The sequence below is a fragment of the Mobula hypostoma genome, chromosome 6 (assembly GCF_963921235.1).
Source record: "Mobula hypostoma chromosome 6, sMobHyp1.1, whole genome shotgun sequence".
Classification (NCBI taxonomy): Eukaryota; Metazoa; Chordata; class Chondrichthyes; order Myliobatiformes; family Myliobatidae; genus Mobula; species Mobula hypostoma.
In genome coordinates, this window is record NC_086102.1 from 145,083,396 (window position 1) to 145,097,689 (window position 14,294).

Sequence of the window (14,294 nt, forward strand, 5' to 3'; positions counted from 1 at the left end):
TGATATACATCTTGCTGTACTCTTTGCCAGTCTTCTGCACTACCCACAACTCTACCAATCTGGGTATCATCCGCAAACTTACTAACCCACCCATCTACATTTTCATCCATTTACATACAGTACAATCAGCAGAGAGGTCCCAGCACAGATCCCTGTGGAATACCACTAATCACAGACCACCAGTTCGGATAAGTTCCTTCAACCGCTGCCCTCTATCTTCCATGCGCAAGCCAGTTCTGAATCCAACCAGCCAATTTGCTGCAGATCCCATGCATCTTAATCTTCTCGGATTAGCCTCCCATAAGGACACCTTACTAAAATCCATGTAGACAACACCCACTGCACTACCCTCATCAATATCTCTCATCACCTTGTCAAAAAACTTAATTAAGTTGGTAAGGCAACCTTGGTAAGGTTTTCAAATGCTCATATATCCTATCCCTAAGGATTTTCCCCAGCAATTAATCTGGGTTTACATATTAATTATTATGTGGATTTCTTCAAGGAGAAGTTGTCAATATTATTATTCCCAAAATAAAAATGTCCAAAAATCAAATAAAAATGAAATGTATGTTACCTCTTTGGATACAAGATCCTTCAATTCAATGAAGTTACACTGTGATAGCATCTTTGACACATGTACAAAAGCCTATGGAAGAAGTCAATAGGAAATGTGAGGTTTTACTTTGGAGTCAGAGTCACAGAGCATTACAGCACAGAAACAGACCCTTCCGATCACCTGGTCCACAATGAACTGTTGTTTTGCCTAGTCCCACTGACACGCACCTGGATCAGAGCCCTTGATACCCCTCCCATCCAAACTGCTGTTAAATGTTGCAATCAAACCCGCATCTACAATGTCCGCTGGCAGCTCATTCCACACTCACACAACCCTCTGAGTGAACAAGTTCCCCCGCAGGTTCCCCTTATTTCACCTTTCACCCCTAGCCCATGACCTCTAGTTCTAGTCTCATCCAACCTCAGTGGAAAAGGCTGGCTTGCATTTATCCTATCGATACCCTTCATAACTTTACATACCTCTCCCAAACCACCCCTCATTCTCATTCGCTGCAGGGAATAAAGTCTAAAACTATCCAACCTCTCCCTGTAACTAAGATCAGCAAGTCTCGGCAACAATCGCTAACACGTGAACCTATTAAAGCTCAGGATGTTCTGGCCTTTGAGTTCAATTCTGGTGCCATCTATAAGGAGTTTGTACGTTCTCCCTGTGAGCTGTGTGGGTTTCCTCCGGGTGTACCAGTTAAGTTAACTGATCACTGTAAACTGTCCTGTGATGAGGCTGGAGTTAATTAGATGGGTTGCTGGACAGTGTGGCTCGTTGGGTCAGAGGGGCCTTCCCAGATGGATAGATAGATAGATGGCCTTGTAAATTTTCTCTGTATTCTTTCAGTCTTCTTGATATCTTTCCTGTAGGTTGGTGACAAGAAGTACACACAATACTTCAAATTTGACCTCATTAATGTCTTAATGGACCCGGCTGGTGGCATAGTGGCATCAGTGCCGGACTTCGGGACGAAAGGTCCGGAGTTCGAATCCAGCCGGCTCCCCTGCACGCTTTCCATCCGTGCTGGGTTACGAGCTGGTGATCTCTTTGGAAACTCACCCGGCAGAAGGCAATAGCAAACCAGTGCTATAACTTGCCTCGTACGCAGTTCCCTACTACATCAGAAAGGTGTGGAGGGAAATCGACCGCTAACCAGAGAAACTCTGGATGCGACGTACCTTTCCTAATGTCTTAACAGAGGATTTCTAATGTGCAAATCAAATTATATTTCGTACAGCTGGCAAAAAAAATTAAAGGGAAGTATTTTATGCTACAACACATTGTAAGCAATATTACAGTGAGCTTTCAATCAACTAAAAATAATTGCAAAGGATGTTGTTCTATTAGTAAGATATTACAAGTATAATACTATATAGACCTTGGTTCATGATTCTCTTCTGAAAGCCTGAGATAGAGGTTATTGTTTCCAGTAGTCACTACAAAGAGATGGGTACAGACTCCTGCAACTTTGCTCTCTGGACCCACATTTCACATGTATATTGAGTTCAAATTAAATGCGTTAGCCTACAACTGGAAGGGTTTGTTCCTCAATTTCCAGGTGTGTTTTGGACTTTATCATTAAATAATTGATACAAAGGGAAGATGATAAGTCAGAGGCCTTAAGCCTGCATAAGCAAGATATTGCCACACCTGACTGGTCTGATTATCTGCCTATTATCTGCAACCATGTACATGTATGAATTCACTGCAGACTGTTGTTTGTGCTGTAGCTTAGTTAGTGTGTTTTTTAGATAGCTCTCCATCCGAGTTTTTTAAATCATAGTCTCAACCACACAAATCAGTTCTTACTGATGCCCACTTATTGGGCAGATATGGGATAATTATGGGCATCACTAGGTATGGGACAAGCAAATTTAAGATGGACTTTTAAGTGCACTTTGCTATCATGGTGGTTTTCAGAGTGTGTTGAATTAGTGTCTAAAATGTCATTTTACTTGTAGTTTATATAATCATGTGTTTGTAAATGTTCAGTGGTATTTTCAGTTATTTGTAGAACGGTGGGTTCTTTTTTATGGTTTTGTTGTTTGAAAGCTTGAGGCTTATGGCAGCATAAATCAAAACTGTCTTTGTTGCTTAATAGGCTGTTATCAAAAGAATTCCCTTATCTATCCAATTTAAAGTGGTTTTCAGCATAAAGATCAAGCAAGGGGTAAGGTTCTCTGTTCTTTCATTTGTTCTACCTTTCCCTCTTACTTACAGCAAGTGAGTTGGTTAGTTAAGAGTTAGTCTTCTGCTGCTGTTATTGCTTTGTGATGAACATATAATAAACCAACCGAAACACAAGATTTGCGCCTCATCCGTGACTTCTGAAAAACCTTCTGGACAACATTTGCATTTGGAAACCCACAGCCTAATCAGAGAGAGCCAGCATGGCTTTGTACTGAGCAGGTCGCGAGGGAGATTGATGAGGGTAGGGCAGTGGATGTTGTCTAAAAGTCCCTCATGGGAGGCTAATCCAGAAGATTACGATGCATGGGGTCCACGGCAAATTGGCTGTATGGATTCAGAACTGGCTTTTTCATAGGTAGTGGCTGAAGGAGGGACTTATTCGAGCTGTAGGTCTGTAATTAGTGGCGCTCCACAGGGATCTGTGCTGGGACCTCTATTGTTTGTGATGTATAAAATTGATCCAGATGAGAATGTTGATGGGTGGATTAGTAAGTATGTGGTTGATACCAAGGTTGGTGAAGTTTTGTACTGTGTAGAAGATTGGCAAAGAATACAGCACGATATAGACTAGTTGCAGATATGGGCAGAGAAATGGGATATGGAGTTTAAACCAGATAAATATGAGGTGTTGCAAGATGTGCAAATACGAGGAGACAGTACACTGTTAAGGGCAAGATCCTTAATGTTGCTGAGCAGAGAGATATTGGGATCTAAGTTCACAGTTCCTTGACAGTGGCTACACGCGTGAATAAAGCAGTTAAGAAGGCTTATGGAATGCTGGCACTTGTTAGTCGTAGCATTGAGTTCAAAAGTCAAGAGGTTTTGTTGCAACTTTATAAAACTCTGGTTAGGCCACACCTGGAGTATAGAGTTCTGGTCACCCCACTATAGGAAGGATGTTGAGGCACTGGAGAGGGTGCAGAAGAGGTTTACTGGAATAACAAATTCCATAGATTCACCACCCTCTGGCTAAAAAAAATGTCATTCAGAACAGAGAGGTGAAGAAACTTTTTTAGCCAGAGGGTGGTGAATCTATGGAATTTGTTGCCATGGGCAGCAGTGGAGGCCAAGTCATTGAGTGTATTTAAGGCAGAGATTGATAGGTATCTGAGTAGCCAGGGCATCAAAGGTTATGGTGAGAAGGCGGGGGAGTGGGACTAAATGGGAGAATGGATCTGCCCATGATAAAATGGCGGAGCAGACTCAATGGGCTGAATGGCTGACTTCTGCTCCTTTGTCTTATGGTCTTATGTTTCCTGGTTTAGAGGGCATGTGCTATCATGAGAGGCTGGATAAACCTGAGTTGTTTTCTCTGCAGCAGCAGCAGCTGAGAGAAGATCTGATAGAGGTTTATAAGATTATGAGAGGCATAGACAGAGTAGACAGGGAGTATCTGTTTCACAGGGATGAAATGTCTAATGCCAGAGGACATGCATTAAAGGTAAGAGGGAGTAGATTCAAAGGGGATGTGATGGGTAAGTTTTTTGCTGGAGGGTGGTAGATGCCTGCAATGCGCTGCCTGGTAAGGTGACGGAAGCAAAATACATTGAGACGTTTAGATAGGCACATGGATGTGAAGAAGATGGAGGGATTAGTATTTGGCTGTTCTTGATTTGCTTTTTAGCTGGTCTGGCATGACACTGTGGGCCAAAGGGCCTGCTCCTGTGCTGTGTTCCAGCATCATCTCCGGATACAACAAAGGTTTTGGAAAAATCCTTTATTGAAAGGAAAATTATTTGGTGTCTCTGTACATTCATCTCTGCTACCATAATAAATTATTACTTCCATCTTCAATGCCTTACTAACTTCCAGCACACCCAAATAAATGAATATATTAGTGTAATGTCATGGCATTACATCATCTCATACTCAAATTCCTATTGGATGAGCTTATATTTATCTTCCAATTCCATGCCCCAAGTGTATTCCTCTCCCCTTTCATAACCAAAGTCAGAAGCTTCAGGTAACTTGTACATCATCTTAAACTCTACAGCTAAAGTGTTTTTGAAGCCTAATTCAGGAAGTGTGGCAGGTAATTTATACAGACCAATCTTCCTTTATGCCAAACTTTCAAGATATTCGTCTACTACTCCATAACTTTTGGAACTACCATGATTTCATTATCCTATGAAGTACTTCTTTTTTTAATACTTTTTTTGGTGAAGGCAGCCAATATTACAATTTTTCCTGGATTAATAAAATCAACAAATCCAAAAATATTTCTTAAATGTACTAATAAAGTTAAGTCAGATCCATTTTAAATGCAGGTCTTATTAAACATAACCAATGGATGAAAGTCAAGACATTAAATGAGTTAAAGCTAAAAGCTCTCTGGGCAGTACCCTCAACTGAGGCAGACGTTTCTGAGTTCAAACCCCACTCAAACACAGTGTGGACTTGAAGAGGAACACTTTTTTGTACTCCTTGGTTTAGTTCTCACATAATTAGTTTTGGAATCCTGTTCTGCATAAATTTCCTGCATTGGGAAAGTGATCACACTTCAAAGCAAGTCACTGCCAGTAAATCACCTTGGGGTAGCAGTACAGGTATGACATAAGGAATCATTGCAGAAGCAAGACACCCTCAATGCCGAGGAACTATCTCAGAGAATGAGATAAACAGAAAAACTAACTAATCAAAATAACCAATCTCTTATTTTCAAAATTGCAATGTACTAATTCAGAATAAGAATCAGAATCAGGTTTAATATTACTGGTATTTTATCGTGAAATGTGTTGTTTTGTGACAGCAGTACATTGTGATACATAATAACTATAAATTACATTAAGTATAAAAAAAAGTAGTGCCAAAAGAGGGAAAATAAAATACTGAGGTAACATACACAAAATGCTGGAGGAACTCAGCAGGTCAGGCAGCATTCGTGCATGAAAAATCAGGCGATGTTTCAGGCCAAAACCCTTATTCAGGATTGGAGAGGAAGGGGGAAAGATGGCAGAATAAAAAGGTGGGAGGAGAGAAAGAAAGTTAGCTAGGTGTTTGGGGAAGCCAGGTGGGTAGGAAAGGTAGAGGCCGGAAATGAAGGAATCTGATAGGAGGAGAGTGGACCATATGAGAAAGGGAAGCAGTAGGGGACACCAGGGAAGGTGATAAGCAGGTGAGAAGAGGTAAGAAACCAGAGTAGGGAATAGAAGAGGAGGAAAGGGCAAGGGAAAATTTTTTTTACCAGGAGGAATCAATATTCATGACATCAGGTTACAGGCTACCCAAATGGAATACAAGATGTTGTTCCTCCTCCCTGAGGGTGGCCCCATCACGGCACAAGAAGAGGCCATAGACCAACATGTCTTAACGGGAAATTAAAATGTTGGACCATGGAGAAGTTCTGCTTTTGGCAGATATAGCAGAGGTGTTTGACGAAGCAGTCCCCCAATTTACGAAGGGTCTCATCAATGTAGAGAAGGCCGCATGAGAAGCACCGTATACAACCCCAGCAGGTTCGTAGGTGAAGTGTTGCCTCACCTGAAAACACTATTCAGGGCCCTGAATGGAAGTGAGGGAGGAGAATGGACAGGTGTAGCATTTTGGACACTTGCAGGGTTAAGTATTGGGAGAGAGATTAGTGGGGAGGGATGAATGAACAAGGGAATCACAGAGGGAGTGATCCCTGCAGAATGGGAGGGGGGCAGGTAAAGGTGTTTGGTGGTAGGACCCCTTTGGAGATGGTGGAGGTTGCAAAGAATGATGTGTTGGATGCACAGGCTCACCGAGTGGTAGGTAAGGCCAAGAGGAACTCTATCACTTTCAAGGTGGTGAGAAGATGGGGTAAGAGTGGATGTACGGGAAATGGAGTAGATATGGGTGAGGCCAACATCAATGGTGGAAAATACTTAGGTGGTGTTCATGGGTTCATTGTCTATTCAGAAATCTAATGGAGAAGACGAAGAAGCTGCTTCTGAAACATTGAGTGTCTGTCATCACGCTCCTGTACCAAATCTTAACGACTAAGAGTGAATTACAAAAAAATTGAGAATAAACTAAATTTGGCCAAGGACTGGACATTGATAATAAAGGGCTCAGTGGGCTTTCAAATCAATGTTTGGTAGTAACCATCAACCAAAGATAATATATTGTTATGTTACCCTCCCTACGTCGGTGGTGGGAAAGATGCTGGAGTCAATTATAAAAGATGAAATTACGACACATCTGGATAGCAGTAACAGGATCGATCCCAGTCAGCATGGATTTACGAAGGAGGAATCGTGCTTGACTAATCTTTTTGAATTTTTTTGAGGAAGTAACTATGAAAATGGAGAAGGGAGAGCCAGTGGATGTAATATACCTGGACTTTCAGAAAGCCTGTGATAAAGTCCCACATAGGAGATTAGTGGGCTAAATTAGGGCACATGGTATTGGGGGCAGAGTACTGACATGGATTGAAAATTGGCTGGCTGACAGAAAACAAAGAGTAGCGATTAATGGGTCCCTTACGGAATGGCAGGCGGTGACCAGTGGGGTACAGCAGGGTTCAGTGCTGGGACCGCAGCTGTTTACAATAAATATTAATGATTTAGATGAGTGAATTAAAAGTAACATTAGCAAATTTGCTGATGACACAAAGCTGGGTGGCAGTGTGAAATGTGAGGAGGATGTTATGAGAATGCAGGGTGACTTGGACAGGCCGGGTGAGTGGGCAGATACAGTTCAATGTAGATAAATGTGAGGTTAGCCACTTTGGTGGTAAGAACAGGAAGGCAGATTATTACCTAAATGGAGTCAAGTTAGGAAAAGGGGAAGTACAACAAGATCTAGGTGTTCTTGTACATAAGTCACTGAAAGCAAGCATGCAAGTACAGCAGGCAGTGAAGAAAGCTAATGGCATGCTGGCCTTCATAACAAAGAGAATTGAGTATAAGAGCAAAGAGGTCCTTCTGCAGCTGTACAGGGCCCTAGTGAGACCACACCTGGAGTACTGTGTGCAGTTCTGGTCTCCAAATTTGAGGAAGGACATTCTTGCTATTGAGAGAGTGCAGCGTAGGTTCACAAGGTTAATTCCCGGGATGGCAGGACTGTCATGTCGAAAGATTGGAGCGACTGGGCTTGTATACTCTGGAATTTAGAAGGCTGAGAGGGGATCTTATTGAAACATATAAGATTATTAAGGGATTGGACACACTGGAGGCAGGAAGCATGTTCCCGCTGATGGGTGAGTCCAGATCCAGAGGCCACAGTTTAAGAATAATGGGGGTAGGCCATTTAGAATGGAGTTGAGGAAAAACTTTTTCACCCAGAGAGTGGTGGATATAGAAACATAGAAACATAGAAAATAGGTGCAGGAGTAGGCCATTCGGCCCTTCGAGCCTGCACCGCCATTTATTATGATCATGGCTGATCATCCAACTCAGAACCCAGCCTTCCCTCCATACCCCCTGACCCCTGTAGCCACAAGGGCCATATCTAACTTCCTTTTAAACATAGCTAATGAACTGGCCTCAACAGTTTGCTGTGGCAGAGAATTCCACAGATTCACCACTCTCTGTGTGAAGAAGTTTTTCCTAACCTCGGTCCTAAAAGGCTTCCCCTCTATCCTCAAACTGTGACCCCTCGTTCTAGACCTCCCCAACATCGGGAACAATCTTCCCGCATCTAGCCTGTCCAATCCCTTTAGGATCTTATACGTTTCAATCAGATCCCCCCTCAATCTTCTAAATTCCAACGAGTACAAGCCCAGTTCATCCAGTCTTTCTTCATATGAAAGACCTGCCATCCCAGGAATCAATCTGGTGAACCTTCTTTGTACTCCCTCTATGGCAAAGATGTCTTTCCTCAGATTAGGGGACCAAAACTGCACACAATACTCCAGGTGTGGTCTCACCAAGGCCTTGTACAACTGCAGTAGTACCTCCCTGCTCCTGTACTCGAATCCTCTCGCTATAAATGCCAGCATACCGTTCGCCTGTTTCACCGCCTGCTGTACCTGCATGCCCACTTTCAATGACTGGTGTATAATGACACCCAGGTCTCGTTGCACCTCCCCTTTTCCTAATCGGCCACCATTCAGATAATAATCTGTTTTCCTATTTTTGCCACCAAAGTGGATAACTTCAATTTATCCACATTAAATTGCATCTGCCATGAGTTTGCCCACTCACCCAACCTATCCAAGTCACCCTGCATCCTCTTAGCATCCTCCTCACTGCTAACACTGCCACCCAGCTTCGTGTCATCCGCAAACTTGGAGATGCTGCATTTAATTCCCTCATCCAAGTCATTAATATATATTGTAAACAACTGGGGTCCCAGCACTGAGCCTTGCGGTACCCCACTAGTCACCGCCTGCCATTCTGAAAAGGTCCCGTTTATTCCCACTCTTTGCTTCCTGTCTGCTAACCAATTCTCCACCCACACCAATACCTTACCCCCAATACCGTGTGCTTTAAGTTTGCACACTAATCTCCTATGTGGGACCTTGTCAAAAGCCTTTTGAAAATCCAAATATACCACATCCACTGGTTCTCCCCTATCCACTCTACTAGTTACATCCTCAAAAAATTCTATGAGATTCGTCAGACATGATTTTCCTTTCACAAATCCATGCTGACTTTGTCCGATCATTTCACCGCTTTCCAAATGTGCTGTTATCACATCCTTGATAACTGACTCCAGCAGTTTCCCCACCACCGACGTTAGGCTAACCGGCCTATAATTCCCCGGTTTCTCTCTCCCTCCTTTTTTAAAAAGTGGGGTTACATTAGCCACCCTCCAATCCTCAGGAACTAGTCCAGAATCTAACGAGTTTTGAAAAATTATCACTAATGCATCCACTATTTCTTGGGCCACTTCCTTAAGCACTCTGGGATGCTCTGCCCCAGAAGGCTGTGGAGGCCAAGTCTCTGGATGCTTTCAAGAAAGAGATGGATAGAGCTCTTAAAGATAGCGGAATCAAAGGTTATGGGGATAAGGCAGGAACTGGATGCTGATTGTGGATGATCAGCCATGATCACAGTGAATTGCGGTGCTGGCTCAAAGGGCCGAAGGGCCTACTCCTGCATCTATTGTCTATACTTAACTACACAGGCAGCTTTATTGAACTCAATGAATTTGTGGTTTGGAGAAACAGAAAATTAGTGACTTTATCATACAAGTTGCTCCTTTGCAATTTGGCATCTATCAGCTAAAACAGGTTCTAAGTACGAGTTGAAGATGTTTTCCCACTCAAAATGGGGTGAGTCAAAAATGCACTATCTTATTGGAGGTAGAAATCCCGATCACATCGTGCTCTTCAAGGAGTGTAATCCTCAAAACTGCAAACATAGAGTTGTGAGACGGAATAACCAATGCTTTTATGTTATCTTTTCTCCTACATCCCCGCCCCGCCCCCAACACAACAAAAAGATCAGTTCTTCAACTGCTGAAATGCATAAGTGAAGTCGGCAGTAACCACGTCCTAGACTCACTTGTTTAGCACCAGTAGCAAACTCATCGAAGGTGAAGTCCTGGTCGAAATAAGCCTTGATCAAGAAGAAATACATCTTTGTACGGGCCCAGGTGAAAGGGTTGGGAATACCGACCACCACCACCTTCTTGCTGGATTGCCGGGGGTCATGCTCAAAACTATAGCACCTAGCACAGGGAAGCGGCGTAGAAGCAGGCAGAAAAGGCAAAAATCTAGAGCTGCGCTGCGCCCTCCGAGCCGAAGGCAGGGCGCTGAGGGCCAGCCGTACCAGGCTCCAGGCCTTAGTGGACAGCGCCATCTTACCCTACCCTCGGTCACATGGACCAAGTACGTCATTACTACGTTACGTTTCGTTTCTCTGCTCTTTCATTGGCCGCCGTGGGTCCGTCTTACAATAACTCCGGGCACAGACGCCCTTTCAGCCAGGAGGGTTAGAGCTTAATGTCGGGTCTCTGACCCGAAATATTATATTTTGCCTTTGCTTCTACGTATATTGGCGGACGGCTTGAGTGCTTCCATTTTTTAAATCTTCGATCAGGGATGAGCATTGCTTTCTCTGCCGCCAGATCTGGCTGATTGGTAGTCTGGTGGGTAATAAGTTTTGGGCGGACAGGAGGTGGTCACCATGGAAACCCTTGCCCAACATGGAGGTTTGCGGGAAGGCCCCGGTGGCTGTGCACAACCATGTGGATAAGGATAAGTTTTTGCACGAGGTTTACCCGCTGGTAAGTCTGGCTCGCCGGGCATTTTCTTCAGTTAATACAAACACTGCATTGGATCAGTGTGACGATGCAGATTAGATGGGTCAAATGTCATAATTTTGCTTCTAAACCTTGTGGTCTAAATTCTAATAGATCCCATACACGAACAAAAACGCATAGATAATAGCTTTAATTTGAAATATCAGCGCTCCATTGGGTGGTGATTTAATTCCTAGAAATTGAGAATATATTTGTTGCAATGCAATGGTTACATTTTAACTGTGGCTTTAAAAGCTGGCAGACATAACGGAAGTGATAAAGATCTGCTTGCCACTGCCCTTCGAGTTCACTTCCTCGAAGATAGATAGATATACTTTATTAATCCCGAGGGAAATTTAGTTTCGTTACAGCCGCACCAACCAAGAATAGAGCGTAAATATAGCAAAACAAAACCACCAACAATCAAACAACAAAATGCAAACTATGCCAGATGGAAGGTAAGTCCAGGACCAGTCTATTGGCTCAGGGTGTTTGACCCTCCACGGGAGGAGCTGCACGTTCGATGGCCACGGGCAGGAACGACCTCCCGTGCCGCTAACCGCGGGTGGTGCAACATTTGTCTCTTCTTTCCACCATCCAGGAATCGGAATAATTCTCCCAGTGGAGCAGTATTCATTTGCGCTCATGTCAATTTAACGTATTACATTCATTGATGAATCGGAGTTATTTTGCATCAGATAAACCGAATGCGGATTGAGTGACCGCTTTGCAAAAAATTGCCGTCAATCCCGAAGGACGAACCCGAGTCACCTGTCAATTTAATCCTTTATACCACTCTGATCTTTTATAATCTGGTCTTCTGAATTAGGGAGTGAAAACTCTTAAGCGTTTATAATGTTTGAAAAATGTAGATAAACTCATAGTGCTCATGGCTTTGTGAGGGGCATGAGTGTAGCTGAGTTTTTCAAGATGACAAAACAAATGAACGAAGGTGGAACAGTGCCTGTGGTTTATATGACAAGGTATTTGACTGGGCTGCTCGTGGTAGGCTAACTCAGAAGGTACTGGGGCATGGGATCCATGGAAACTTAGCTGTGTGAATTCAAGATTGGCTTGTCCACAGAAGGCAGAGGGTGGCAGATGGAGCCTGTTCTGCATGGAGGTTAGTAACTAGTGGTGTTCTGCAGGAATCTGTTCTGAGACCCCTGCTTTTTGTGATACGTATAAATGACTTGAATGAGGAAGTGGAGGGGTGGGTTAGTATGTTAGTATGACACAAAGATTGGAGGTGTAGTGGATAGTGTAGAAGGGCTGTCATAGCTTATAATGGGATATAGACAGGATGCAGAGTTATGTGAAGAAGTGGCAGATGGAGTTCAATCCAGATATACATGAAATTACACACTTTAGAAGATTGAACTTGAAGGCAGAGTACAAAGTGTGGAGGAACGGAGGGATCTTAGCTCCAAGTCTGTAGATCCTTCAAAGTTGCCATACAAATTGATAGGGTGGATAAGAAGACCTGTATTAGTTGCGGCATTGGGTTCAAGAGCTGAAGGGTAATGTTGCAACTCTGTAAAACTGGTTAGACTGTACTTCAAGTAGACTTATCAGTGCTGGTCACCTCATTATAGGAAGAATGTGAAAGCTTTAGAGAGCGTGCAGAGTTGATTTACCAGGATACTGCCCAGATTGGAGAACATTTATTAGGAGGGAAGATTGAGCAAGTTAGGACTTTTCTCTTTAAATTGACAGAATCAGAATTGGTTCAATATGGCTAGCATACATTGTGAAAATTGTTGTTTTGCTGCAGCAAACATATAAAAATATATGAATTACAATAAGTATGTATGTGTATTTACATACACAACATAAATTAAAGAAGTAGTGCAAAAAGAGAGGGGAAAAAATTAGTGATGTAGTTTCATGGATTCACTACCCATTCAGAAATCTGATGACGGAGGGAAAGAAGCTGTTCCTGAAAGGTTGTATGCACATCTTCGGACTCCTGTACCACCTCCCTGATTGTAGCAATGAGGAGAGGGTATGGCCTGGGTGATGGGGGTTCTTAGTAATGGATGCCACCTTTTTGAGGCCTCACCTTTTGAAGGTGTGTTCGATGCTGGGGAGGCTAGTGCCCATGATTGAGTTGGCAGAGTTTACGACCTTCTGCAGCTTTTCCTGATTCTGTGTAGTGGCCCTTCCATACTAGACAGCGATGTAACGACTTAGAGTGATCTCCGTGGTACATCTGTAGAAATTTGCGAGTGTTTTTGGTGACATACCAATTCTCCTCAAACTCCTAATGAAATATAGCCACTGTCGTGCCTTTTTAGTAATTGTATCAATGTGTTGGGCCCAGGATAGATCTTCAGAGATGTTCACATACAGGATTTTGAAACTGTTGTCCCTTTCCACCTCTGATCCCTCAATGAGGGCTGCCGTGTGTCCCCGTAGACTTCCCCTTCCTGAAGTCCACAATCAATTCCTTGGTCTTATTGATGTTGAGTACAAGGTTGTCATTGTGACAGTACTCAACCAGCTGATCTATCTTGCTCCTGTCTGCCTCCTCATCACCATCTGAAATTCTGTCAACAATAGTTGTGTCGTCGGAAAATTTATAAATGGGGTTTCAGCTATGCCTAGCCACACAATCATGAGTGTAGAGAGAGTAGAGCATTGGGCTAAGCACGCATCCTTGACTGCAAATGTCCATATTTTTTTGTTTGGGTATGTCTGATACGTTCTCAAAGGTGTACTCTCATCCGCACAGATCTTGATGAAGTGGCTGCCAGCTGTGCTCCAGTGTTGATTGTCAGTGAGAAAGAGAGATTCTGTTTCCACTCTGCACAGACTGTGGTATCCTAGTGAGAAAGTCAAGGATCCAGTTGCAGAGGGAGGTGCAGAGGTCCAGGTTTTGGAGCTTGTTGATTGAAACAAGGGCATGATTGTGTTGAATGCTGAGCTGTAGTCAATAAACAGTAGCTTGATCTCAGTATTACTGTTGTCTAGGTGATCCAAGGCCGAGTGCAGAGCCAGTAAGATTGCATCCGCTGTAGACCTATTGCGGTGGTTTGCAAATTACAATGGATCCAGGACCTTGCCTAGCTAGGAGTTGATTCTAACCAAAACCAACCTCTGAAATCACAGCAGATGTGAGTGCCACTGGGCAATAGTCATCGAGACAGCTCGCCCTGCTCTTCTGCTCTTTTTGGGTAGTTGTATGATTGTCGCCCTTTTGAACCAGATGGAAATCTCTGACTAGAGCAGTAAGAGATTGAAGATGTTCTCGAACAGTCCTGCAAGTTGGTTGGCACAGGTTTTCAGAGCCCTACCAAGTACACCATCAGGGCCTGACCCCTTGCGAGAGTTCACCCGCTTGAATGATGTTCTGATGTCAGCCCCCAAGATGGAGATCACACAG

The 14,294-nt window shown here is 43.4% G+C and overlaps 2 protein-coding genes across 4 annotated transcripts in view; one reads left to right on the forward strand and one right to left on the reverse strand.

Moving 5' to 3' along the window:
* maip1 (matrix AAA peptidase interacting protein 1) overlaps positions 1 to 10,488 on the reverse strand; it is a 35,958-nt gene extending 25,470 nt beyond the window's left edge. For all 3 annotated transcript variants that reach the window (XR_010018427.1, XR_010018428.1, XM_063051910.1), the window contains exons 1-2: positions 10,171 to 10,488; positions 578 to 649 (exon numbers count right to left, since the gene is read on the reverse strand). Coding sequence is in view for 1 of the 3 variants with exons in the window: in XM_063051910.1 (XP_062907980.1) it covers positions 578 to 649; positions 10,171 to 10,467 (369 nt within the window). In the remaining 2 variants the exon portion in view is untranslated. The remainder of the gene's footprint in view (positions 1 to 577; positions 650 to 10,170) is intronic.
* Positions 10,489 to 10,582: 94 nt separating this feature from the next.
* The window catches only part of tyw5 (tRNA-yW synthesizing protein 5), a 28,913-nt gene continuing 25,201 nt past the window's right edge, over positions 10,583 to 14,294 (forward strand). The window contains exon 1 of the mRNA XM_063051911.1: positions 10,583 to 10,894. Coding sequence (XP_062907981.1) covers positions 10,814 to 10,894 — 81 coding nt within the window. The 5' untranslated portion in view covers positions 10,583 to 10,813. The remainder of the gene's footprint in view (positions 10,895 to 14,294) is intronic.